The 25,443-nt window shown below is 36.7% G+C and overlaps 1 protein-coding gene and 1 pseudogene across 1 annotated transcript; one reads left to right on the forward strand and one right to left on the reverse strand.

Annotated features, from left to right (window-relative positions):
- On the forward strand, positions 1-25,133 carry Atet (ABC transporter expressed in trachea). The gene is made up of 12 exons (XM_077413223.1): positions 1-796; positions 8,127-8,296; positions 16,654-16,883; positions 17,795-17,912; positions 17,990-18,179; positions 18,294-18,501; positions 18,565-18,741; positions 18,963-19,327; positions 20,118-20,286; positions 20,365-20,465; positions 20,546-20,701; positions 20,896-25,133. Exons 2-12 carry the CDS (start codon positions 8,136-8,138, stop codon positions 21,238-21,240), a joined length of 2,220 nt encoding a protein of 739 aa, XP_077269349.1. The 5' UTR covers positions 1-796; positions 8,127-8,135; the 3' UTR covers positions 21,241-25,133.
- Positions 9,042-11,499, reverse strand: LOC143901176 (uncharacterized; annotated as a pseudogene).
- Positions 25,134-25,443: the final 310 nt, after the last annotated feature.

The following is a 25,443-nucleotide window of genomic DNA, read 5'->3' on the forward strand; positions in this document are numbered from 1 at the left end:
AGAAAATTGGATGACAAATTTTCCATGCCTCGTGTGTTTATAGTTTTCCTTATTTGCGCACACGACTCTTCCGCTCCTTTTATACGAGCCCGCACCAAATCGATTTTCCGTAAAGGAGAGAAAAAGCATGCAGTTGACATTAGGAACGAATAACTTTTCTCGTTCGCGCGGCCTAACAAACAACGACAAAAAGAAAAGAAGAAAGTTATGAGGCAGTAACGATCGCGCCATCGCATCGTCGCCGCCGTCCCTGGGACCCTACCGCTCACGAGCTCGGCTTACTCGGTCGTCGGTGGAGATGGTATGGAGGTGCACAAGAGCTCGACAGCTGATCGCGGTGGTGAGTCGCGGAGAGATCGGCGCTCTCCCTGCGTTCAGTCGCAGTGCGCGTTGTGGATCCGTTCGGTGCGTTTGCTCCGATCCTGGTTCGACCGGTCATCCGGAGAATCAGCTGCGTGAGTGCAAAGCGTTCGCGATCGATCGCTCCTGAACGTTCATCCGGAGTGTGCGTCCCCGAACGAATGCGGTGTTACGGACATAGTGGTGGCGGTGCATCAGTAATCAGACGACACGAGAGATTCGATACGTGGGGTGGAATCGCGGCTTGGTACCGTGGCGTATTCCTGATCGAGTGCGAGGACCAGAGTGGTGATCCCCTTTGTATACCCAGAGACACTTCTGTTCTTCCGCGGTCCACCCGAAGGTGTTTCGGACATCAGGCCGAAGATGCGGAGCGTCGTCGCCGTGGTATGAATTCGAACGTCGCGGCGGTAGCTGAACCCACTTTTGTCTGAGGGTGAGTTGTCTCCTTAACTTAACGTTGTCGATTAACGATGCGCGCGTGCAATGGGACGGGCGTGTAACTACATCGGTGCGGTTCTTCAGCCACCCTTATTGCTAGCTGTGCGTCATATAGACACCGCGGATCTGCCCCCTCGTCCACTAATGCGGCAATCAATTACGGGATAGAAGGAAGAATTAATTTATTCCCAAGTGCAGCGGTCATTCCGCTTTATCACCGATCCTTCAATTAACTAGCCTTCAATTAATTAGCCTCGCTATACGCAAAGCGACGATGTGAATGTATCGTGACGTGCCGCGAAATCAAGCTCCGCGTAACGATGTTAACGCACTAATCGCGTAGTAACGCACGGTCATCGACATATTACTCTTCAGTCTCTATCGTAAGTGCTTCTGCTTCCATTCGATCTTTTCGTCCTGCGATTGACGTCTTCATCTCTCGTCTTTGGCGATTTGGTGAACGGGAGAAGATCTGTGGCTCTCGTGAAACAGCCATCGTTATTTCGCTTGTTATTTTCGCGATACGATCATACGGCATTATTTGCAACATACGGAAGAATCTTCGATTAGAGATGCGCGACGGCATTTATATTAGCTGCGTTCGTTAAACGATTGTGATTTTGCTGTATAGCTTTTATAATTCTATTTAGAGATAATTTGTTAAATGAAGTTTCCAACATTATTATCGTGCCACGTAGGGCGGAACAAGAGATTCCTCTGTCTGATAAAGGCAGACTCAAACGTATCTGGAACTAGAATCAAGATCCGGGTTATTTAATAAATGCCTTGGAATCAACATCAATATAGGACAAATGTACGATAAGCGAATTGCATCGAGCACGTGTCATATATGTGCATAACATCGCATTTAACGAGAAGAATTTGCATATATCAATATGATCGATCGTACTTACGTTCAGAAAATTGTTGTCCATTGGCAGACAATATATTCATATATACATATTTTTTAGTAAAAATTTAGAAGATTCCAGTTATTTAAAAAAAGACCCGAGAGAGATTTCACTCAAAATATTCTGCACGAATATATATAAATTTAGAAATATATCAAATTATATTACGAAGAATTTTTGACTTATTATTCAATTTTTTATCTATACATTGAGTATATCCTGTTAAATGATTAAATTTAATTAATCATGCGAATAGGAAAGAGATCATAAATTTTATTCACAATTGTATTACTCCTTAAATAAATTGATAGAATAATTGTGCTTTTTTTACCATATCCGAATTGAAAGAATCGGAGTACTACCAGGATAAATTCATTAGTGCAATTGTCACCGCGATTAATATGGGAAAATAAATCTTACATGAGTTAAGTGCAGCTCGTCGGGAATCCCAAACTGAACTTTATCTCAGCGTTGCATTTAAAACTAAACGGGAATCGCTTTTCCGCGCACTCCATGGTAGTTCCGAGTTCCGAGGTACCTTATCAGACTTGCAGAATTGATTCTGTTGTGAGCAGAGCGCTTAATTAACGAAAATTCGGAACGATCGAGCGGCTATTGCCGCTCTGAGGCTGATCGGGACGTTTAGCTGTTCAAACAAAGAAGGTCGCCTGGCGGCCGACCGACCGATTCTGGAACGAGTCGTCCCGGAATAATAAAACCCGAACAATCTCATTTCGAATAGCGCCTAGCTGCGGGGGTTGCTGACACTGATGAACGTTGCGGCGGAAACAGTGGAAACGGCGCGCGGTGGGTACGCCGTTGTCGTCGTGTGCAATATGCAACTGCGCGCATCGTGCATCACAAACACGCGACCGGCGTAATTCCTGACACGTGCACGCCCTGCAAAAACAGAGATCTCGCCGCGGCGGTGATTTCCAACGGCCAAAATAGCCGCGAATTGATCTTCGATTTTCGAGATTCTGACGCGGGACTCGCGGGAGATACGCGGAAACAGCATCAGCAAGATATACTGTGTGCATACTGTGTGTTGTGTAAATGAGAGATATGCCCTGAATTTATAGCATAACGTACGCACAGTGCTGACTCAATCCCCTTTAGGATTATCGATGATGTTCGAACCCGAAGCCGGTCCTCTCTCTTCCCTCTCCTCCATTTTTATAATTAATGAGTAAGTAATTTTATTATCTATATTTTTAAGTATTCCGTTTGTATATTATTATTATTATTTTCAAATATATGTAGAGACGTTTCTCTTTGTTTAAAGCGAGAAAAACTCAATTTATTAAAAATATGCTTAAAATTTGAAACATTTTAGAATATTGAATCAGTTGCGCTAAACGAAGAATTAATCGCGTTTGCCCTTTTTTCTTAGGAATACATTATCTTGACATTACAAAGTAAATTTGGATTGTTCGGCATTTTCAATATTATGTTATTAAAATCTTTTTTTATTGTTCAGGTCAACTCCGTCAACTTATGACTCCCGAAACGTGTGTTTGTTCAGATTCTTACAAAATGTCAAACTCCTCAGAAATTCAAGGGAATAAATTAGAGAGGCTTCAGGTTTCGAGATTTACCTGTTCTGATAGCATCTGCAAGCAACGTTGATCAGAAATTTTTATAAATTAAAGATCGCCCATTCTATCTCGCAACATCGTCACGAGATTTGCTATACTACTTTTACAATTTCGCCGTGTGAAATTTGCTATTACTTTATGTTTCACTGAAAAGTAATTTTCTCTAATGAAATTCGCTTTTTACACGATGTGCAAAAAGCATACATTGCAAATATCGTGTACAAAGACTTTGCGTTCGAGAAATTAAACAATAGTTACATAAAAAATATTAGGCTGGACCCTTCAAGACACTCGGTAGTTTCTGAATATACCCTAAACTTACATCATACTTTCAACTGCGATAACATTAAAGTTCTTGATTTAAAAAAAAATTGTTCATATCAAAGAATGAAAACAATGGAATTAATTCTAATAAAAACACTGAGGCCGGTATTCATAATCAGTTCTTATTTCAAGACTGTCTTAAGTAATGTCTTAAGATGCTAATACGACTTTGTGATTGGTTCATGACGTCTTAAGATTGTACTTAAGACGGTCTTAAATATAAGAACCGACTATGAATACCAGCCTGAAAGTTTCTTGACAGCGTATATTTTGATATCCTTGACGAAATTTCTAACATCTCAGGTGTGAACATTGCAGATTCTTTCTTTTTTCTTTACTATGTTCATTAGTTGTAATTTTAATAAACTATATCTATCAATTTTTTGACATATAGGAGAGACCGGGGCAAACTCGACACTTTTTGCCAATTTAAATCTATCGTAGAAACTTGCCTTTCTTACTGTAAATGCGTCTTTATGTACCAGTATTATCAACGGAATTTGGTGACATTCTGAGTTATGGTGTAATTTTTAGCGCGACATAAGCGTTTTTGATGGTAAAAAGTAATTTTTCTGATCTCTCAAAAATTTCTATACTCTTTCATCGAACTTTACTCTTGCCGGAATCTATCGGTAGGTGACACAAAATTCGATGCTTTATACGAATCCGATAATAGTTTTGCATATTTTCAAAATTTCATGTTTTTGAAGTGACAAAAGTGAAAAACGAGGTTCGGGGCAAAGTCGACACCATGCCGTTTTATCGGCTCTTAATAACAAACGATGCTTGTCATACACCTATATGGCTTAAGACAAATGTGTGCGCCTGTCTAATCGCGAATTTACTTGCATAAATTGTTTTTCAGACATGAGTTTAGATGAAAATAATTGAAAATAATTGTTCAACAATTTTTGTTCTCATTATTTCCAATGATTGTTTTACTTAATTCCGAATTTCTGTACTTTCTAAATACACGATGAACAATGTATGTTTAGTTTCAGACAATAAAAAATAAGTTCCAGATCAACGTGTGTCGATCAGGCAAAGTGTCGAGTTTGCCCCGGCATTTTTAAATTTGAAAGCGTCACTTTTCTTTTCCTGGAGCAAAACTAAGCGACGTACAGCAAAATTTCCTTAAGCAATTTTTGTACCTGAAGGAACACTCTTTAAATGTGTACCATTAAATTTGCTTGATTAATTAATTGTTGAATATTGCCTTTGAAAAAATCGTGTCGAGTTTGCCCCGGTCTCCCGCCCTACCCTCAGATTACGCTTCGTGATAATAAGAGGCAAACGACAATTGGTTGGGCATACATCTTTTCTATTACTTCTTTACATTCCTATAAGTTTTAGTTTTTCATTAATTTTTTCTCTTAAAAAAAATGTATTAACCCTTCGCAGAAATTTATACCGTTATATATGCCTGATTCTTGTTTAGGATTTTTTTAATGAGTCCGTAAAGTCTCCGAAAAATTCGAAACTGAAATATTGACCGGGTCTTTAATGCCTTACTTGTTCTGCGAAGGGTTAAGAGAAGTGCAATTATCATGTTTATATCTTCAGGCTACTTCAATTTGGATTTCGGCAATTAGTCTTTGCATTCTTACTTTGAATTATACAGACTTTTTCTTTTTTTAATTGACTCAAATCTTACACCATCTGACTCGAATTTTCACGTGACATAATTCCTCTGGACACTTTGGACAAGCATATTTTCGCCTCTCAACGACGAATGCGTCAAATTTTATTTTAACTATTGAATTTACGACATAATAACTCGAACATTTGATTGTTAAACAACGTTACTTATAAAAAGATCATGTTATTTCTTTCTATTGTCGTGGCCTCTTATTTTTTGACCTTACATTCACATTTCTCACCTTTTTTTTATTATTTTTGGTAATTTTGACAATGTTACATATGATCAATGATAATATCGCCGTTTTAATTTTTTGTTATGATCATCTTTTATTTTAATTTATATTTTCAATATTGGTACTGAAGAAGATTAAGTCAAGTCGAAACGTACATATTAAATTTCGTTTCTTTTATATTTGTGTAAATAAACTATTTGTTAATAGAATATGTTTTTATTTAGCTCGTATTTAGCTCATTGGTCCGTTATCCCATTACTCTTTGCGTTGCATGTAACGAGCCTATCATTCTAATAATTTAAAAAATCATCTAATACTCAACACTTAAGGGGATCCTGGAGTGACGGCCGAATTCCGACGGGGTCGATAATTTTAACCGTTTTCTATGTTCCGGCCTATATATGTCCTCATTTAACGAGATATATTTGCGATATATCTGCCCTTGTCAGATTGCAACGCCATGCACACTGCGTGTGTGTACATGCATAAAATCAGTTGGGTGAAAAATCTTTCTTAGGCTTTCAATCTTAGTTTCAATGATGCCACGCTGTTCTTTGATCTAGTCCGAGGTGCGGGACATTTTCGATGTACGCGTAAGCTATATAATTTGTATATAAGCGAACGTTTCCTTGAAATGACAGCTCTAGGTACAAAAGGTGCAACACCAACTAGTATTAAATATATTTTTCTAAAGTTTTTAGTCTTAAATTGACTATTCCGCACATGATTTCTGTACGTACTTTAAACGTGTAAATGGGTTTTCCATTCTGTAAAGCCAGTTCGAAGAAAATTGATCTAACTGAAATGTCGGTAATTACCGTGACTCCAGGATCCCCTTAACGCAACCAGTTATTAGTTGGAGTTATTTTGCTACATATAAATATTCCATAATACAGAACTTCGAAATATAGAGCGATTGATAGGAAATATAAATTGGCACATATAATCATTTTCTTTTTGAGATAAGATAAATTCCAACAAAAGCACCTCAATAATTTCTATAATTCAAAACAAGAAATTTGAAATTAGTTATTTTGACGGGGTTGATTGTTGATTGTTCTAGTAAAGTGCGAAGTGTATAGTAATTTCCGTGTATCTTATTGTCTCTCCGATATTTGATTTGTTTCTTCGATTAAAGAACACTCTCCTTCTTTTGTTTTTCTTTCGGCCGGCAATAATACGTCGTCTATACGCGATACGGATAATCCGTTCTTATCAAAAAGAGCAAAATTCAAGTTCGCATTGTGGAAGTTATCTTTTTTCCCGGAGAGAAAAACGTCACTGTGTGGTAATCAACAGTAAGATTGCATCTGCCAATTTCCTGAAAAGAGAGTAAAGCCCTATTAGGAAACTCTGTTTGCCGTTATAATGACGCAAATACCGATTACACTTTCTCGTGCGTCGCAATGGATTTCTTTGTTCTACATCTACCGCTGACAATTCGAATAAAGTATATGTTGGTAGGTTTTAATGCTGACACGTTTACCACGCCGTATGTATGTTAGACGCATTACATCAGATATTAAGACAACCACTATTATTCCTTGGTGAAACCAAGCGATATTCTTCTTTCCGGTTGAAAGCGACGATTATTCAAACTTTGTTCGAAAAACGATAACAATGCGCGATCGCGATAACATATTATTTTTTCTTAATAATTTTGCAACTTTTGCAGCAACACAATGGATAAACACAGTTGCTATTTTTTTCGAGTGTTTTTCCGGTTACTCTCTGGATTGGTATTACGCAAGAAAACTCAATATGCACATTATTTTAATAGATGCGCGTTTGCGATTAGTACGATACGTTGTATACAATATATATTTTACTTTAATTATGAGTGGCGTGTATCAAAATTAATGAATTATATTATTTTGTTGTTCGTATTAAGTCTGCAAATACAAAAGAATGTTCTAATAAGTCTAATTGTAAGTTAAAACTTTTTTCCAAAAAGTAATTTTTATACTCTAAACTTAAATTTAAGTTTACAATATAGAAATTATTTTGTGCCTTTAATTTTTTGCATTCTTCTACACGAAATGGAAAATCTATCGAGTCACGCGTTTTAACAATTCACGGATTCACGCAACGAATCTTATCGACTTGAAAGAAGAGATGTTCATTTGGTTATCTCCAACATTTATATATACAGTATCTAATATTGTTGAATCGATGGGCTTCCTAGAGACCATTCTCAATCGACTGGTCGTAAATTATTAAAATTTTCCGTTTTGTCTTTTTTAAAAATTTTTCGATAATACAGCACTGAAATATACAGTACAGTTACGATATCGTGCGTCACGGCATGTTCAGCTAACCGCATGACAAAGACGAAACAGAAAATGTTGCTTCTGATGGAGACGCGACACGATTCTTACGCTGCAAAATGCCCCGACAGATCTGAGCCATTACTTTAAGTGCGCAGGATATCATAATGAAATTCCAAGTGTTGCACGCTGCCTGAGTACTCTCAACGGGTTGTACCTTTGACAACTTGGACTTGTCCACGCTTTCGAGTATCATTATTGTCTTGTCGGAATAAAAGTCGAGCGTAGAAATAAGTTTGTGTGTTGCTCGGTGTAATGAAAAGTTATTCTAACATGTAAATGTGCTTACAGCACGATTGGATGATGGCTGACCTGAAGAATCTCACCCTGGGCGGTGGCGGATCATCCAGGTACAGCGGCGATGAGCAGGTGCAGTTTATTCCAGGTGGGAGTCATCAGGTGACGATCAGATCACCCCCTCTCTCCTTACATTTGGAAAATCTAAACAATGTGGTCCACGGGTAAGAATTTATTATTGTTATACGTTTAATTATTATTTGTGCGTTGTTCGAAGTTTGGATTTCAATTTGAGGCCGCTAAATTAACGATAAATTGAAAGAAAATAAATTTTCTGCTATAAGTAAAAATTAAAATAGCAATAATTTATCGTTTTTAGTGCTTACGATCACTCGTAACAATCACTCGTAATGATCATAATAATCGTAATGATACTTATCGTAATGATAAGTAATCTATCTTTAAAAGAGCTGTGCAGTTGAATTGAATTTTATTGTTGCTTTTCTCCTGCGATGAGTTAAAAATAAAAATTATATTCAAACAATAAAAACGTCAGTTACGTAAAGATTAATGGAATCATTGATATATAAATGTACACGATAAACATAATTGTGATTTTGAACTTTACACGATGCTGTGTTCAGCTTCAAGGTAAAAAATCAAAATCAGTTAATAATAAAATAAAAGTCAACGGTAACGAGTTAGAAAAATTAATAACACGAAACACGAGAATGATCAAGGTGAATTATTTCAAAATAAATTTGTGAAATATATTTTTTGTATAATTTAACGGAAAATTTCGACGGATTATATATATATATATATATATATATATATATTCCATTAAAAATATTTAATATAATATTACATTAGTGTGTTAATAATTCAGTTTTTGTTATAATTGATATATTTTTTTTATAATAGAGAAATCTGTATATCATAAATAAGTGCCGTGCGCATAATGCGTTTTATACATAAAAATGAACACTATACATAAGTTCTATACATAAATGAGAAAAATAAAACACATGCAGCCAATCAAAACATCTTATTATAAGTAAACTGGCACCATTGAAGTAAGAGTTAAACTTTAGCCGAATGTATAGATTAGATGTTAAATTGTTAATTAATGAATAGCTGAAAATGCATTAAATTTCTTACGAAATTATACGGTAAAGGCAAAAGTACGGAGAAAAAATGAGGAATATATCGCACCTGATTACATAAAATTCTTTCCTTATGTAAACGATAAAAATTTGAAACACTATAATTAGGTAATATCAAAGCTATTATATATTTACTTGACTCATACAAGTATTGGTACTACAAAAAAATTTGATTGATGAAAGCAAAAATGATGGCTGATGGAATTGAAATAATAGAGATTGCGTTACTGTATAATAGAATAGAATTTATTTACTTCAGCTTTACAAAAATTAGCTAGGAAGGGACTTGGTTTATAATTAAATCTTATCCTCACTCATCCGTCCATACCATGCGTACACTCACTGCCATGCTCTCTTAAACTAACCTAACTACTTAAACCTAATCTATCACATCCTTATCTTTGGCTTAATTTATTTCCTTTCTCTTTTTAAATCCATTCTCCCTCTCCTTCCATAATTTCCGCAACATCTTACCCTTATCTAAATCTAGATCATCACTCCACAGCCTTTACCACTTCTCCGCCCCGTCATTACCTAAATCTTTAAACCATACACTTGCTCTCTGACATTCCTCTACATAGTGTTCCATACAGTCATTGCCATCGCCGCACAAAATACATTTTTTACAATCTTCTTCTAATCAATATTTGTTTGTTTCTTCCAAATTTCCGCATCTCAGTTTTATTAAAGCTCTCACATCATCACCTATCCTTACCCTTTTTAAATTATCCTTTTTTAAATATTCCGGACCTCCATTTAACTTATCTAACACTCTGTATCTTTTATTATACCTTGCCTCTAGGATTTTATTTCTTTCCCATTGTCTCTGATTATCCCTTTCCCTACTTATTATTTTATTCTCTAAATTTGTTCCCTCTCTTCTCAGTTCCTCCAGTATGTCTATTCCCCATCCATTCCTGTTGTAATATCTTTCTCTCTCAATACTATACACATCCTTCCTCCATAAGCTTCCTTTTCCTTCCAACAGTGCTTTACAATATCTCCTCCCATACCATTTAAAATTCTTTCTTTATATCTCATTGCCCTTATGCCCCATTCCACCTTTAATTTAACCATACCTAGTTCCCTTGATATCACATACCTTGGTGTACAAAATTCTATAGCAAATATCCAACGAATATAGTCCATCATTACTTTTTCCAACTTTACCTTCTCTTCTCATCTCCAAATTTCTACCCCATAAGCCATAACGCTCTGCACTAAATATTTAAACATCATCCACCTCCTTAAGAAATCCTCCCTACATATTCTTTCTCCTAGTCCCCAGACTTTTCTAACCATCCTACCTTTTTTCATCAATTCTCTAATGTGCGATAGTCCTTATAGTTACCCTTCTTGATAAATGTAAATCCTAAATATTTAAAAGTCTGTACCTCTTCTATATATTTTTCACCCCATTTCCATACCTCCTTGCCTTCTTTTCTTTTCCTATCAAACACTAAAATCTTTGTCTTATCTGTACATAGCTCTAATTTTCTTTCCTTTAGGAATCTTTTCAGTGTGCTCATCATATCTATCAATGCATCCCTATTTCTCGCTACCATACCATCACAATATCATCCGCATACTCTAAATTCCAAACCCTAATCTTATCTACCTCTATTCCTCCTATTCCTCTCTTTTCCATTACCTCAGTTAAATCCGCTATATACAGATTGAACAGAAGTGGACTCATTATGCGTTACTGTAATATAATTTATCTTGCTTGCTTGTGGTTATAGAGGGTTTTTAATGTTTTATAACTGCTATGTCTCTCTCTCTCTCTCTCTCTCTCATTAAAAGAGAGATTATTAAATAAATAAATCAAAATTGTTACTAATATATTATTAATAGCTGATGATCGTAAAAATAAAATAAAACTGTTGTGTTAAAGAAGAATTTTTACATTATTCACCTACACAATAGATGGAACAGTATGGAATAGTACTTAGAAAGAAGGTCTCCAGATTACCTCGAACTCTATCAGACAGCCTTCGTTTCTGGCCTTAAGAAAAGGGAATCTAGTTTCTTTGTTCGGCCTCGGGTTGAATATAAACCGCTTATGATTTACCGTTTAGAACTCTATAACACTTACTTACGATTACTTACTACGATTGTCGATTGATATCGATTTATACTATACGATGTTACTTCATGATTTTTTTATAGAAATGTTGTTTGATACAAATTTGTATCAGATAATACACATTTATATGTATTTGTATATAAATTAACATCGTCCATCCGCACTCACGACCGCACTAAGCTCTTATAATGTTCAATTAATCAAACAGTTCTAGAATCAGCATAAACTATTATTTAACATTAAATTGATTTTTTTCTCAATTAATTATGTTAAATCTGTTATATGTGATAAACGTTAAATTAATTTTTTATTTTATATAATAGTGCTATACTAAATTGCTTCAAGATGCAGCGAATTGTAACTAATGAATCTAATAATCATATGAAGATTAGTTTAGTTCGTTGTAAATTAACCTTTGTATCATAATCTCGAAGATCAAGCTATTATCAAGAATAGATTCATTCCGATGTACATAAGTCAGAATTTGGCCGTGCGTCATGAAGACTGTGAATGAGGGAGGGGAAGAATACAACCCTTGGATTACACGCAACCTTTTCCCTTAAATACTGAGGTCTAAAAGGGATTTCAAGGCTTTAGCTTCGATCGTGCTTTTCTCAAGGCTTGTCCTTAAACTTGGTTTTCGACCAAATTTAATCTATTACCGCTAAAAATAACGTTCAATTTGCATGCTAAAATACAGAGCTCCATTATAAAATGACGTAACCTATTCTGTCTATCTAGGTAACTTATTCCTAAATTGCGTATCATGCAAGTAAACTTGTTATTGTCAAAGCTAATGACAGTCGGAATGAAAATCCCCTGCGATATAAATCTTTTTCGCGTGCAAGAATAATTGAGACAAAAATAATAATTAAACATAATAATGCACAACTAATTAATCACGCTAGCTTTTTATCTCGTTTATTATCTCAAACGATAGGAAAACTCAATAATAAATCAATTTTTCTTAAAGTCAAACTAAAATTTACAGATAGAAAGAACAGCGATATAGTTCCGCAATATTCAAGGATATTCTGTATTGATAGATTATCGAAGAATTGCTTATTAGCATGACAATTGATTCTAATTTCAAGGCTCGTATTGACGATCACGGTCAAGGTTTTTGACCTCGCGGGAGCTTCGATTAACCATTTCTCGAACTTGAGCATTTCCCGAGACCGAGAAATGCACGAACTCATACTTTCATATACGTGTGTAGTTTAAGCTCTCAGTGCTCTCACTCGTAATTTCAATTGCAATTTCTTGAAAGTAAACATCGGTGTGTGTGTGTGTGTGTGTGTGTGTGTGTGTGTGTGTGTGTGTGTGTGTGTGTGTGTGTGTGTGTGTGTGTGTGTGTGTGTGTGTGTGTGTGTGTGTGTCGCGAGATACAGTCGGTATTCACGACTCTCTGACTCATCGTCGAGTGCACCCGTAACGCACCGGACAAAGACGCCTTTCCTTTGTGCGACTCTCTCGATGATTCCTGAGAGTCAGTCGAGCGAGTAAAAAGATACATCTTCATGTTACTGCGTTTCATCATATTTCGTACGATGAAGATGTAAACTAGTCCGAAGCAATATCTCTCTCCCCCCTTAAATAAATCCTAAAAAATATATATATATAATATTTTTTATGTCTTCTCTCTTTATTTTTTTGTATGAGCAATTTATACGATAAAAATCCTTTTGTATTTGAAAGAATTTCTATCTGTGTAGAAATTTTCATGGCAAATGTTTAACATACACTGGTGATAATGTAACATATTGCCATTGTGCTATTTTGACTTTTCTGCATTAAGTTAATAGTCAACGTAAAAATAACATAATTTATATGTAAATGCACGATTTCTTGGTGACATATTTTATAAATATTAATATGAGCACCTAAATTGTGTTACTTCCCTCTCTATAAGAGTCTCCATTTATTAAATCGACATTTTCTTATGTTATATATTATGATGTGCAAAATGGGTGTCCAAACCCATTTGAAATAAAAAATGCAAAATACTTGGTTGAAATCTTTTCATTTAAAAATGCAAAATACAAAATGCTTTTACAATTAGACAACTAAAATAGGAAATGGAAAATAGGCATTTTTAAAATGGTTTTTAAAATAAAAATGTTTTTTTTAATATTTGTTTTTATATTTATTTATATTTAAATTTTTATTTTTTATTATTTGTCCAGTCCAGATCGTAAGTGGCATTTTTCTCTCTAATTTTAATTGTATATCAACGGTTCTGTTTTACTTATTATTATTGTTTGTTATTTATATTTCTTACTATTATTTCTTATATATATACACTTGACTTTTAAATTCTTATTTCTTTTAATATAAATTTAAATTGCAAAAATTTAATTACAACTTCTCCAACACGTCACATATACTATTGTAGTTATAATGTGACAAAATACAATATATTGAAATAGTCTCCTTTTGCAATTTTAACTGCAAATTTCTCAAAATTGTGACGTGATAGAGCAATCAAGAGACACGGCAGTGTCTCGCACCAAGTATACGCGAAGCGAGACCGCACCGTGACTCTTTTACGCGAACGCACGATTTAATAAATGGGACCGTATTCAGCGTTAAAAAAATACGGGAAATGATTGTATTCTTGTTCGTGTGCCCTTTTTTTGTTAAACGGTGTTATTGATATCACGATTAATTTTTAGTTTTCAAGAAAAATGCATTTGAAATAGAAAATGGGTACTCTTAATAAAAACCATTTAAATGGACATATAAAAGTTTTTGAAAAAAATGTATTTTAAATGCAAAATACAAAATAGGCATTTTACACATTTTGTATTTCCGTTTCAAATACATCTATTTCAAATAATGCACATCTCTGTATTATAAAGAGATAACGCTGTCTTCTGTTTTTTTTTTGCAAGAAAAAGAGGAAAAAGAATAACATTCAATTTTTTTTAAATTAAATTTAACATTATAAATATGTTAATTTAAACTTTGCTTTCAGATAGCGTCTATGTGTTACAATTTTGTGCTAATTTTTTACACATTACCGTTATTTATTTACATATTTCCCTTTTATTAGATTAACATAAAAATGAGAATGGATAAATTGGGACATGTGAAATGTGTTAAATTTAACACGGAATTTTTTACTTGTAAGTACGGAATATAAAGTACTTCTTTCTTAAGTAGTTGAACGTAATTCAGTGCTATATTGTAAGATAGATTCTTTAATATTACGGAAAAATAGGAAGTTGGTACTTGGTATTTTAAATTTTTATAGTGTTATTACGTTTTAATATCATACATATGTATGAAAAATCGATAGACAACAAGGAGAACTTATAAGACGAAAGTTTGCAGAGGGCAAGGTTTTGTAAGACTTGGCTATACAAATGCAGACAGGCGTATAGAATCGAGTTGAAGTTTCGCACGCAATATTTCTATTACCTGATATTATCGTCAGCGAAAGTATCGAAGATTACGCATTCACATTTTGATCACGCTGTCTATTCGACTGACTCATTTGCCACGCGGTCAAAAATACAAAAATACGCACTTTGAAAAATACTCCATTAAATTTATTAAATTTGCAAAAAATCTGCGCATACTTCTCTCTGCAATTTATTAAAGTAACAAATTAAAATAAACTAGTAATTTTATATAATGTCATATATTTTGTAAAGCTAGATAATTTAAAAATAAATTAAACTAAATTTAAAAGTAGTTTAATTTACATGATAAAAGATAATAATAGCATTGTGCTCTTTTAAATTTATGGGTTCTGTGATGTCTTGGTTCAATATTTAAGTCATTGATTTTTAAATGCGTTTATTCATGATACGTAAAGCTTTTGAAAGTTAGTAATATCCGTCGGGGTGGCAAAATAAATGCATGAAGTTTTATTGATTCTACTTGAACTCCAAATCTTTACGAGACATTCCGATTACCCAACTGCCGAATAAGTGTGGCTATTTTCATTGGCGCTGTCCGTTGAGTGCAAGTTATTTGGTCTTTTTTTGCGAATTAATATCAACGTACTCTTGTTTCTTCGGGATTTACTTACCGCAACGTCAAACTTTACTTACCACTTTTATTGCGTTCCATTGAAAGTTTTTCCAACGCGCGCGATCACCGGACGATAGACGGATATACGCAATAAAATTGATCGCTTTGGCGAGTATAATAAAAAGGCGAGGAAAAATTTTCCCGTATATAAGTATGATCGATCCGCGATTCTCGCAAAAAATTAAATCACGATAGTGAATCATCCAAATGGTGATTAGTGACAGTCACAGAAATATTTATATCGATCATTTCAATACAGCAAAAGTTTCTTATTCATGCGTCTACCCGAGCGCAAAATAGTAAAAATAACTGATCCCGTGTTTTCGTCTTCCTTTAACGTTAGAAAATAGTAAACTTTCACGCGGGCCATAACCGCGGCAGAAATTGCAGAAAATTTACGTTTACAGCAGAAAACTCAGAGCACACGTAAAATCGTTATTAGCTACGAGACGTAATGATGCACCGTAACGATGTACGATACACAAATATAAGAGAAACGACTCCGAAGAGACGAACTGAATTTCTTCTACATGCTGGATTTATTACACGCGATTATAATACCATTGGATAAATTCGATATCGTATTTTATGCTCATTGGACATTGCGCGGTAATAAATTCTTCCTAAAGCACTTGCAAATTATAGTATAAATCGGAGAACCTAAATTTAATAAGATAGGAGGAGACATCACGTACGTACACCATTGTTCTTCGAATGCTGAAAGTGACCATGAACTAAATGTTCCGTGTTCCGCAATATTGCATCTATCTCACGTTCAACAACGCTCTACGTTTTCGAAGACAATCGGTCTCATTACTCAATGCTACGGATTAATTAATGGGATTGGCACTGCTTGTCACACACGCAAAATAAACGCGAATTGCGTTGAAACGTTGAAGAAGATGTGCGCTTAATATCCAATTGTTTTGCTTCATCCGATATCGTGTGCACAATAAGGCGAACTCATTTTTCAGTTAATTACAGTCTTATGGAGCATACTCCAAAAATTTCGTTGATTCGTAGTCCGCATTCAACGTAGCGAGGATCGCATATAGATAGCTATTTTTTAAAGTGTGCAACGGTTTCGCGCTTCTCAAGCAGGAGACATAACTGCAATACGTGGGCGTTATCATTGTACAACATATGTTTGGCAAGGTCACGCTAAGACACGTAAAAGTTCAGCGGATTTCTGCGATTTATAGAGCACCCTACGCTAAGCTCGTTATCGGTCGAATGCAGACATTCGGTGGGCGAAATTAACGAATGGACGTTTTGATTGTTGTTGCAGCTCGCAGAACAACCTTCACTGCAGTTGCAACGGCACCACGTCGAACGGGGCTGCGGCTACGGTGTGCACCGGTGGTGTTCTGGCCAGGAAGGTGCCGAATCACAGCGGCGCCAGTCCCGGACAGAGCAATAAGAGGCCGGCGGTAGCACTGACGCATCTCCCGAAAAGGCCGCCGGTCGACGTGGAGTTCAAGAACCTGGCCTACAGCGTGTCCGAGGGTAGAAAGAGAGGTGAGTCTCGAGGATGAGCGGCAATTGCAATTACACACGTCCAATTCCCAGCAGAAAGTCTAATTCGCGTTCTAGCAGCGCGCGTCGAGTTCGTTATATCAATCGTTAATCGCGCGATCGTTATCGCGAGAATGAAATAAAAAAGAAACCGAGGTGGGACGAACGAAGCCGCCTACTGTAATCAAATTAACTGATGCTTATGCCTCGGGATAACGTATCGGCACGGTGTATTTTCGACGCCGCGCGTATCGATTCAATAACGGCTCGCTGTGGAACGAAGACGTATAGATAATTCAAGAAGTTAGAGTGATCGGGTTGAAGTGGCGAATCGAATATGCGGGGTACCATGCGGTAGGCTTTTCGTCCCATCGCAACGTGTGTGAACGACCTGGCCGAAAAAATCGATAGAAATGTACGGGCATGCAGACGTTTCGGTGCAGTTGCATCGTCCGCGCGGTGCAACTGCACTAGCGATTAAGAGGTCAGCCAAGGGTTTTTGTCTGCCCGAGGGATATTCAATTCGAATGTATCTCTATATAATAATCTGGCGAACGTCATTGGCAAGATCGTAGCGAGAATGTTGGCAATCAGCTATCGCCAGAATTGGGTAGCGCGTTTAGATCTTTATTATAAAATACTAATTTATTTATTTTTGCTGGATATATTCGTCACTTCACGTTAATCAAAATCGAATAATGCCACTCATATTTAATGTATCTCTTCTATAACTGTACATAATAGTGATACACGCTTGGAAAGTCTCAATTTCTGAAACCTTTAAATTTTCTTAAAAATTTACGAATCTTTCTAGCGATATAATCCGCACTGCGGACAATATGTTTTAGATTATAGAGGAACATATTTCTCACGTATCCTCCATTTTTATTTATTATCTTCGATTTATATTGCAGGATACAAAACCATTCTAAAATGCGTGAACGGAAAATTCAGATCTGGAGAGCTGACGGCGATTATGGGACCGTCCGGCGCTGGAAAGAGCACGCTTATGAACGTTCTAGCAGGCTATAAGTAAGACCATTTCGACGGAAAATTAACGGCGCATTTGGGTTGAGCGAGAATTGTAATCGTTTTCCGATACCTTCTAGAACGTCGCACTTGAGCGGCTCGGTGCTGATAAATGGAAAGGACAGAAATCTCAGAAGATTTCGGAAGATGTCCTGCTATATCATGCAGGACGACCAGCTTCTACCTCACTTGACCGTTTACGAGGCGATGACCGTCTCGGCGAATCTGAAGTTGGGGAAGGACATCAGCCAAGATGCCAAGAAAGTAGTGGTACGAATAAACATGATTTCTCTCCTCTCGTGTCTCTCCTCGTGAGAGAGACATAAGTCAGACTATTTCAGCGAGTCTCATGCTTGAATTCTTTCCTTGTAATCAATTCGACAGATTGAGGAGATTATCGAAACGCTTGGCCTACGCGAAGCCAGCAACACGCAGACCCAGAGTCTCAGCGGTGGGCAGAGGAAGAGGCTGTCGATAGCGCTGGAGCTCGTCAACAATCCTCCGGTTATGTTCTTTGACGAGTCTACTTCCGGCTTGGATAGCTCTTCTTGTTTCCAGTGTCTAAATTTGCTCAAGTCCCTAAGCAGAGGAGGTAAAGTTTTATAAAGGAGTTTATAAAGGAGTCGTTACCGATACGTGCTGGTATCTCTTACAGGAAGGACGATCATATGTACAATCCATCAACCGAGTGCGCGACTGTTCGAGATGTTCGATCATCTGTACATACTTGCCGAAGGCCAGTGTATATATCAAGGCAACGTTGGTGGCCTAGTGCCCTTTTTGTCATCGATGGGTCTTGATTGCCCAAGTTACCATAATCCAGCAGATTACGGCAAGTATACTCGATGGAGTTTCCATCATCCTAATCGATCCAAATTTCAATTGTTGCTTCTATATATATATACAAGATTTTAAATTATGCTTTTTTTTTGTCAGATAAACTTTCAGGATAAGATTATAATTTCAATCTCGAGATTTTGAGCATCTTACAAAGATTAATACTCCTCGTCCAAGTTTCTTATGCGGTGCGTTAACCAAATTTTATCGTTTTAGTGATGGAGGTTGCCTGCGGAGAGCACGGCGAATGCGTTCACAAGCTCGTGATGGCCGTGAACAACGGCAAGTGCAACAATTATCAGCACCATCAGGGAGCCATCACCGCGGCGCAGACGGTGTCGAACGACATCGCCAAGGAGTCGCCGCAGGAGCAGACAAAACCGGAGGGAGCCGCTTTGATACCGAACGGAGTCGCGAAGCCACCGACTGGCGCGACGATGATCAACATGCCGGTTTCTTGCACGACGTCGTTGCTGGACAGCGCGGAAAGCATAGAGCAGAAGGTCGGCTTCCCGACGAACGGTTGGGTGCAATTCTGGATATTGCTCAAGAGGACATTTCTATCGCAGATACGAGATATGGTAAGCACGATGTACTTATACACAGAAATAAAAGAACTGTGTGTGTATGTGTGTGTGTGTCAAGTTAAAACTTACTTATACTCATATATACGCAACAATCTATAATCTTCTTATAAGAGTTTTAACTTTTTATTTCAACTTTTTTTCTTGGTTGAACTATATAAAACTTTGTTTAACTATATTCTTTTCTACCTTCTTTTCTAAAGAAAATGACATTACCACGTCAGAAGCTAATTGGAACCTAATTGGATAGCAGTTATGCAATAAGGAACTAAATGTCATTTTCGTAATTTTTAGTTCTGCATTGCAATTAAGTACACAGGACGGGAGATTTTCTAAAAACGTGTATAACACATGGAATTGTAATTGAAAACGATTATAGATCGGTCATTATATTAGAGATAACGTTAGCACAGAATTTCTAATATTTCGCGACTCTAGGAAAAGTAAGATTTTGGAGTTGGTTCCGCATTGCAAAACTGCGTCTAATTAATCTATCTATACTTGCATAAATGCGTAAGCATATGTATAAGAAAATGGATTGGTCTATTTTCTTATGCACACGTATATATGAACCAATCAATTTTCTTATGTTTATGTTTATGCGCTATGCAAAAGTTTGTCTGGACAGATCCTAAAAAATTGTTCAAATAATTGTATAGTCGTTGAATAGATGTGACATAATTTTTTATTGCAAAAGAAGATATAAGTTCTTTTATGGAAACTTTCTATATTGGTGACATAGACGCAACTTTAAGATACCTATCTGATTTTCGCCTTGTGTTTGTAGACATTAACAAGAGTAAGATTGATCTCGCACGTAATCGTCGGCTTCCTGATCGGCGCAATTTATTACGACATCGGCAACGAGGCCTCGGAGGTCATGAGCAATGCTGGATGTGTCTTCTTCACGGTGATGTTTCTTATGTTCACCGCCATGATGCCTACAATATGTACATGTAAGTGATTGACGCTGCGCCGTCGCAAAATGTATTATTCGCAGTGCTTTTATTGTCACTATATCACTTTTATCGCAGTTCCGATGGAAATGTCCGTGTTTGTAAGGGAGCACCTGAACTACTGGTACTCATTGAAAGCTTTTTACCTCGCGAGAACACTGGCGGACATCCCGTTCCAAGTGAGTACAAATTACGGTCCCCCATGCCCAATTAGAGCTAGACATATCGAGACGACTCACGCGATGGTAAATCATTGCAGATGGTGTACTCTATAGCTTATGTGATAATCGTTTACTTCCTTACGTCGCAACCATTGGAGGTGGAGCGTTTTCTTATGTACCTAAATATATGCATACTGACATCGCTGGTTGCGCAATCCCTCGGTCTGCTGATAGGAGCAGCAATGAGCGTGGAGGTAATGTCGATGATCGGCAAAATGTATTACCCATAAAGAACAACCTTCCTTCATTACATATACTTAAAACATGTGCACGACCAATTTCCTCCCAGCAAACACCAAGTAACATACGTAAGTTACGTGTTACTTGGTGTTTGCTGAGCTGTTTCCTCCAACGTTCTCTGTTATTCAGTCGATATTATCGTCCACAGAGCGGTGTGTTCATCGGACCCGTGATATCGGTCCCGATCATCCTGTTCTCTGGCTTCTTCGTTAATTTCAAAGCCATGCCGAAGTATCTAAAGTTCCTCTCGTACATGAGCTACGTGAGGTACGGCTTCGAGGGCACCATGATTTCCGTGTACGGCTACAATCGGGCGAAGCTCAAGTGTTCCGAGTACTACTGCCACTTCAAGAGCCCGACGAAATTTCTCGAACAGATGGCCATGGAGAATGCAGTCTACTGGGTGGACGTCGTCGCCCTGCTCGGCTTCCTGCTCGTTCTCAGAGTGATCGTTTACTTCGTGCTGAAGCTCAAGTTGCGATCCCTTCGTTAAATACTCTGACTAACAGGAGTCCAGGACAGACAATAATCGATCACGTCATGACTCTACGACCGCCATAAACCACGATCTGAATATCATCCAAGATCATACTTTTTCATACTTTCGTATGATCCGTAAAGAACCAACGACGAAGAAGAGGATCGGGAGGATTATTTCGATCTCGAGATTGAGAAAGGTAGAACACGTCGTTTTTGTCGTGATGACAAACGCCAGTGGCGAAGGAACGCAGTGTGAAAAAAGTATCCTACGAAAAGAATATACGCTTCGAATAGAGACATTGAGGTAATGCAGTAAATTATCTTTTGATTCGAACAATCGTTTGATATTTGCGAACTTTGATACGTGATTTAAGTCGTTAGAGATTTTTATTTAATTTTTCGTTTCTCTCTTTCTCTCTCTTTATCGAAGTTTATAACATTTTTTTTTATTATCTTAATCGTGTAGCGGTAACGCTTCGAAGGGTGCTTAATTGATCGTAGCGGTGTTTGCGATACCAAACCGAATGATCTCTGCCGTTGGCAAAAGAGGACACTCTATCGTACTTGGTTAATTCGAGTAAGAGTAAAGTAGCTACCGGGAGTTATATACCTCGACGAGAGGACTCGAATCTCTGATTAAAGACGAATCATAATCTTTTAGATAGGCATTTAAACAAATAGTCCAGGCAGGAGTTAGGCTATCTTCAATCGCGCATTAACAACAGTAGGCCGATTTGCGATATGGCAATACGTCGGGCTATCTGATATCGAATTGAAACTGCGAACGCGTTTATAGCCAATTACTACGAACTCGCCAGGAGCCTTAAGGCCCATTTGAGACTCCGTGTCCCTCCAACGAGCGCGTTTAAGCGCGAAAACGCGAAAATAGAGGTTTCTATAGGTAGGCAAGGTAGGACATATGCGGATCGTTAAGATAAGTCTTTCATTATTTCTCATCTTACATATTACACATAGTTGGCCACGTTTTCAATTAGGTACGATCGCGACGAGTATCACGGTGGTAAACGAATCGCACATTTAATCGTAATAGTGTGCCCGAACAAAAATTCGTCAACTCCGAGAGCAAACGCTCGTTCACAAATGGCGTTTTCGTATGAACGAGACGGTAGAAACGCGACATGTCTCGCATAATCACATAATCGCTCTTTCTTCATATCGTAATTTCGTCAACGATTTACCTAATAGCTAATAATAATTATCATAAGAGGGGAAAAGATGAGGAAGAGAAGTGTTTATTGTAAAAAGCTCACACTTGACCAATCACTAGCTGCCTGAGCGTTGCTTTTAAGTGCGAGTACTAAGTGTTGTTACACTTATCATAGTATAAAAAAATTACTCTTCAAATGATGGGAAAATTGTATAAACCTGTATAAAGGTGACATAAATGATGCGTCAATGAATAGGTTTCCTTTTTATAATAATGCGATTCGCGGCCTATGCTTGAGTATATTAATTCGGATTTATTTATTCAACGATTAACAAAGACAACAGTGATTAAAATCGTAGATATTATCAATTTATTTTGGACACAGTTGAGATTTGCTCGAAGGAAAAATATAAATTTGGGGAGAAAAACGATTTATGCAATATAGATATTGATTTCGCAGGTAATCTAGGGCGTCTTTTATTTTTAAGAGTTAACGAACAACGGTAATTGTTTGTATAATGTGCACAAAGCTACAGGTGTAAATAACAATGAATGTGTCCCATTTTTTTATTTGTATCAATGAGTAAATAACGATAATGATAGAACGACAAGGCAATAGAGTCTATCATAAAAGGAATAATTTCTTATATTTTACTTAATAATCTCTCTCGTGCAATGTTTTCTATTACAAGTGTAATTCTATTACATCGTGGTAATGGTACATTTTTTTTAGCCAATTGACGATTTCGTTATCCACATAAGTGATAGGAAAACAGTATTTATATTTTGATATTATTTTATTTTACACATACATTTATTTACTTTATTATTATAGATTACTGTAAATGCATGGCAATATGATAAGAATATTTGAGCTTAATTAAGTACGTAGATTTACTTATATATGAAATATTGCGATAGTTGAAATAATTTCTTTGAATCGAAGTTATTAATGCCTTATTTTGACTATGCAATATTTTTTCTTTCTTGCCATGTAACAATTTCATTTCCAGAACAATTTAGAACAGAATTTAGAACAATTTTTAGATGACGTTATAGCAGATATTAATTTTTAAGATACTAATTTGTTTATACAATTATAATCCACGCATTTGTAATTTGATAATTTTTATTTCATTTTATTTCAGAAATTATCAGTGTTAAATATATGTATATCACTGGAAATATTACTGAGATTTTTATATTATATAAATCTGGCTATTGCAAAATATATTTTCGCAGCATTAAAATGCGGAATCAAATGTCTCTTTTTTGCTAAAGAATTTGTGCGCGTGCTTTCCGCGTTGTATGATTCTGATATTAAGTGTATATATTAGAAGAAGACGTATGCATTAAGCCGTGGAAAATAAATTTGTATATTTTTAGAATTATATATCTTATAGGTTTCATTGATTATATTTGTACTTATTATTAAAGGAAAGGAGGTATAGATATAGCAAGGTATATATAATTATCACGATACAATGAGGAGCACAATTTTAGTAATTTTAGCAAATTTGCTGTAAATTATTATACGTATCTTTCTTATTGTATTATGAAACTTAATTTAATTTCTCTCTATGCCGATTATTTGCTGAATCGACAAATGAGTGGGTTATACATATATCATGCCAAAAACATATTGATTAATTAGCTTTCTGCGTTATTACGTAGAATGCCAATGATTTGATTAACCAAAAGAGAAGGCAGATGTTACATGACACTAGGTATAAAAAGAAGTTTGATCTGCTGTGATTAAAGTTCGTGTTTACAGTGGCATTTGTAAATGTATCGATATCCCAATGACAGTTTTACATGCACGCGTGCGATACGTGGTTAAAATGATAATTGTTATAACGCACTCAGACCTCGATGTGCTGCTCTGGAAAGTTTTATCCTGAAAAAACGCGCACGCTATCCTCATATAGCAATATTATATATAGTGTACTGTACAATTTTTCCCGATTTATATTCAGCCACACAATCGAGATCTGAACGTGCAGTACGCCGGCGTATCGATCGTCTTTTTTGATAATGAGCGGCTAATCCCGATTATGCTTGATTGTGATATTATTTCCTGTTGATCAAACTTCAACTTCGCATGACGCCGCGCAAGTCGCACTCTTGAGAGGTCGGAATAATGATCGTATTTGATCGTATCACGCGCTCTGTGTTCAAGACTTCACGAGCGTTATCGGTATAAAAGCGCGCGAATTCTTCATTGTAAACCCATAGATCAAGAGGGATCTCACTCGTGGATCAAGAGGGAAGCGCAAAATGTGTATAGGGAAGGGTTGCAGCATGTAAGAATCCATTCAAATCCATTTATCATGCGTCTGAACGCGTACACACACACACACACATCCCAACACACACCAACATACACCAACACACATCACACACACCAACACACCTACACACATCAACGCATACATACATACATTGATGTACAATGTTTAACGTTACACGACCTCCATTCCGAATACCGCAGTCTTTTTCCACTACCGTGATTTTATATGACGGAAAGAATGTGAATGCATTGTGTGATTGCGCGCACGCGAGTGTGTACATACATAGAGACACGAGCGTAGAAGAGATATCTCTTTTTTGAGATGATGAGAAAGAAACGGGGAGTGAACCTCGCCGGATTTCGGCGCTAATGTACTGCGTGTCTTGATTTTATCGAGGAACGTCACGTTTGTACTAAAGCACAAATGAATAAACGATTGTATCGATGAGCGAGTTGTTATTTCCTTGCCTGTGAAGCCTGATCATCAAAGTGTTTACGTTCGCCGCGGCGTCAAATTTCCGTCGCTGAAGTGCCGACCTCGCGAATTGACCAAAGCGGCTGCGGACAAAGTTTCGTAGAAGTGACGCAGAAATACTCTGTACAATAGCGTCACGCGTCTTAACGACAGATGTTTGCGACATTAGCTGAGTTGCAAGAGCGGCATCAAAATCACGTGCGCACGTACGATGTAGATGCGCATCACTCAATTATTTTAAACGCAACAGCGGCGCCAGTAGATTACCAATCTTGACTAAAAA

The sequence above is a fragment of the Temnothorax americanus genome, unplaced genomic scaffold (assembly GCF_048541705.1).
Source record: "Temnothorax americanus isolate GAGA-0224 unplaced genomic scaffold, ASM4854170v1 Scaffold32, whole genome shotgun sequence".
Taxonomy (NCBI): Eukaryota; Metazoa; Arthropoda; class Insecta; order Hymenoptera; family Formicidae; genus Temnothorax; species Temnothorax americanus.

What these genes read in the sequence shown, in the direction of transcription:
- Atet (XM_077413223.1), top strand. Translation starts at nt 8,136, where the DNA reads ATGATGGCTGACCTGAAGAATCTCACCCTGGGCGGTGGCGGATCATCC. An exon ending in AAGATGCCAAGAAAGTAGTG is followed by an intron (nt 18,180 to 18,293) that starts GTACGAATAAAC and finishes TCAATTCGACAG; the next exon opens with ATTGAGGAGATTATCGAAAC. An exon ending in GATGCCTACAATATGTACAT is followed by an intron (nt 20,287 to 20,364) that starts GTAAGTGATTGA and finishes CTTTTATCGCAG; the next exon opens with TTCCGATGGAAATGTCCGTG.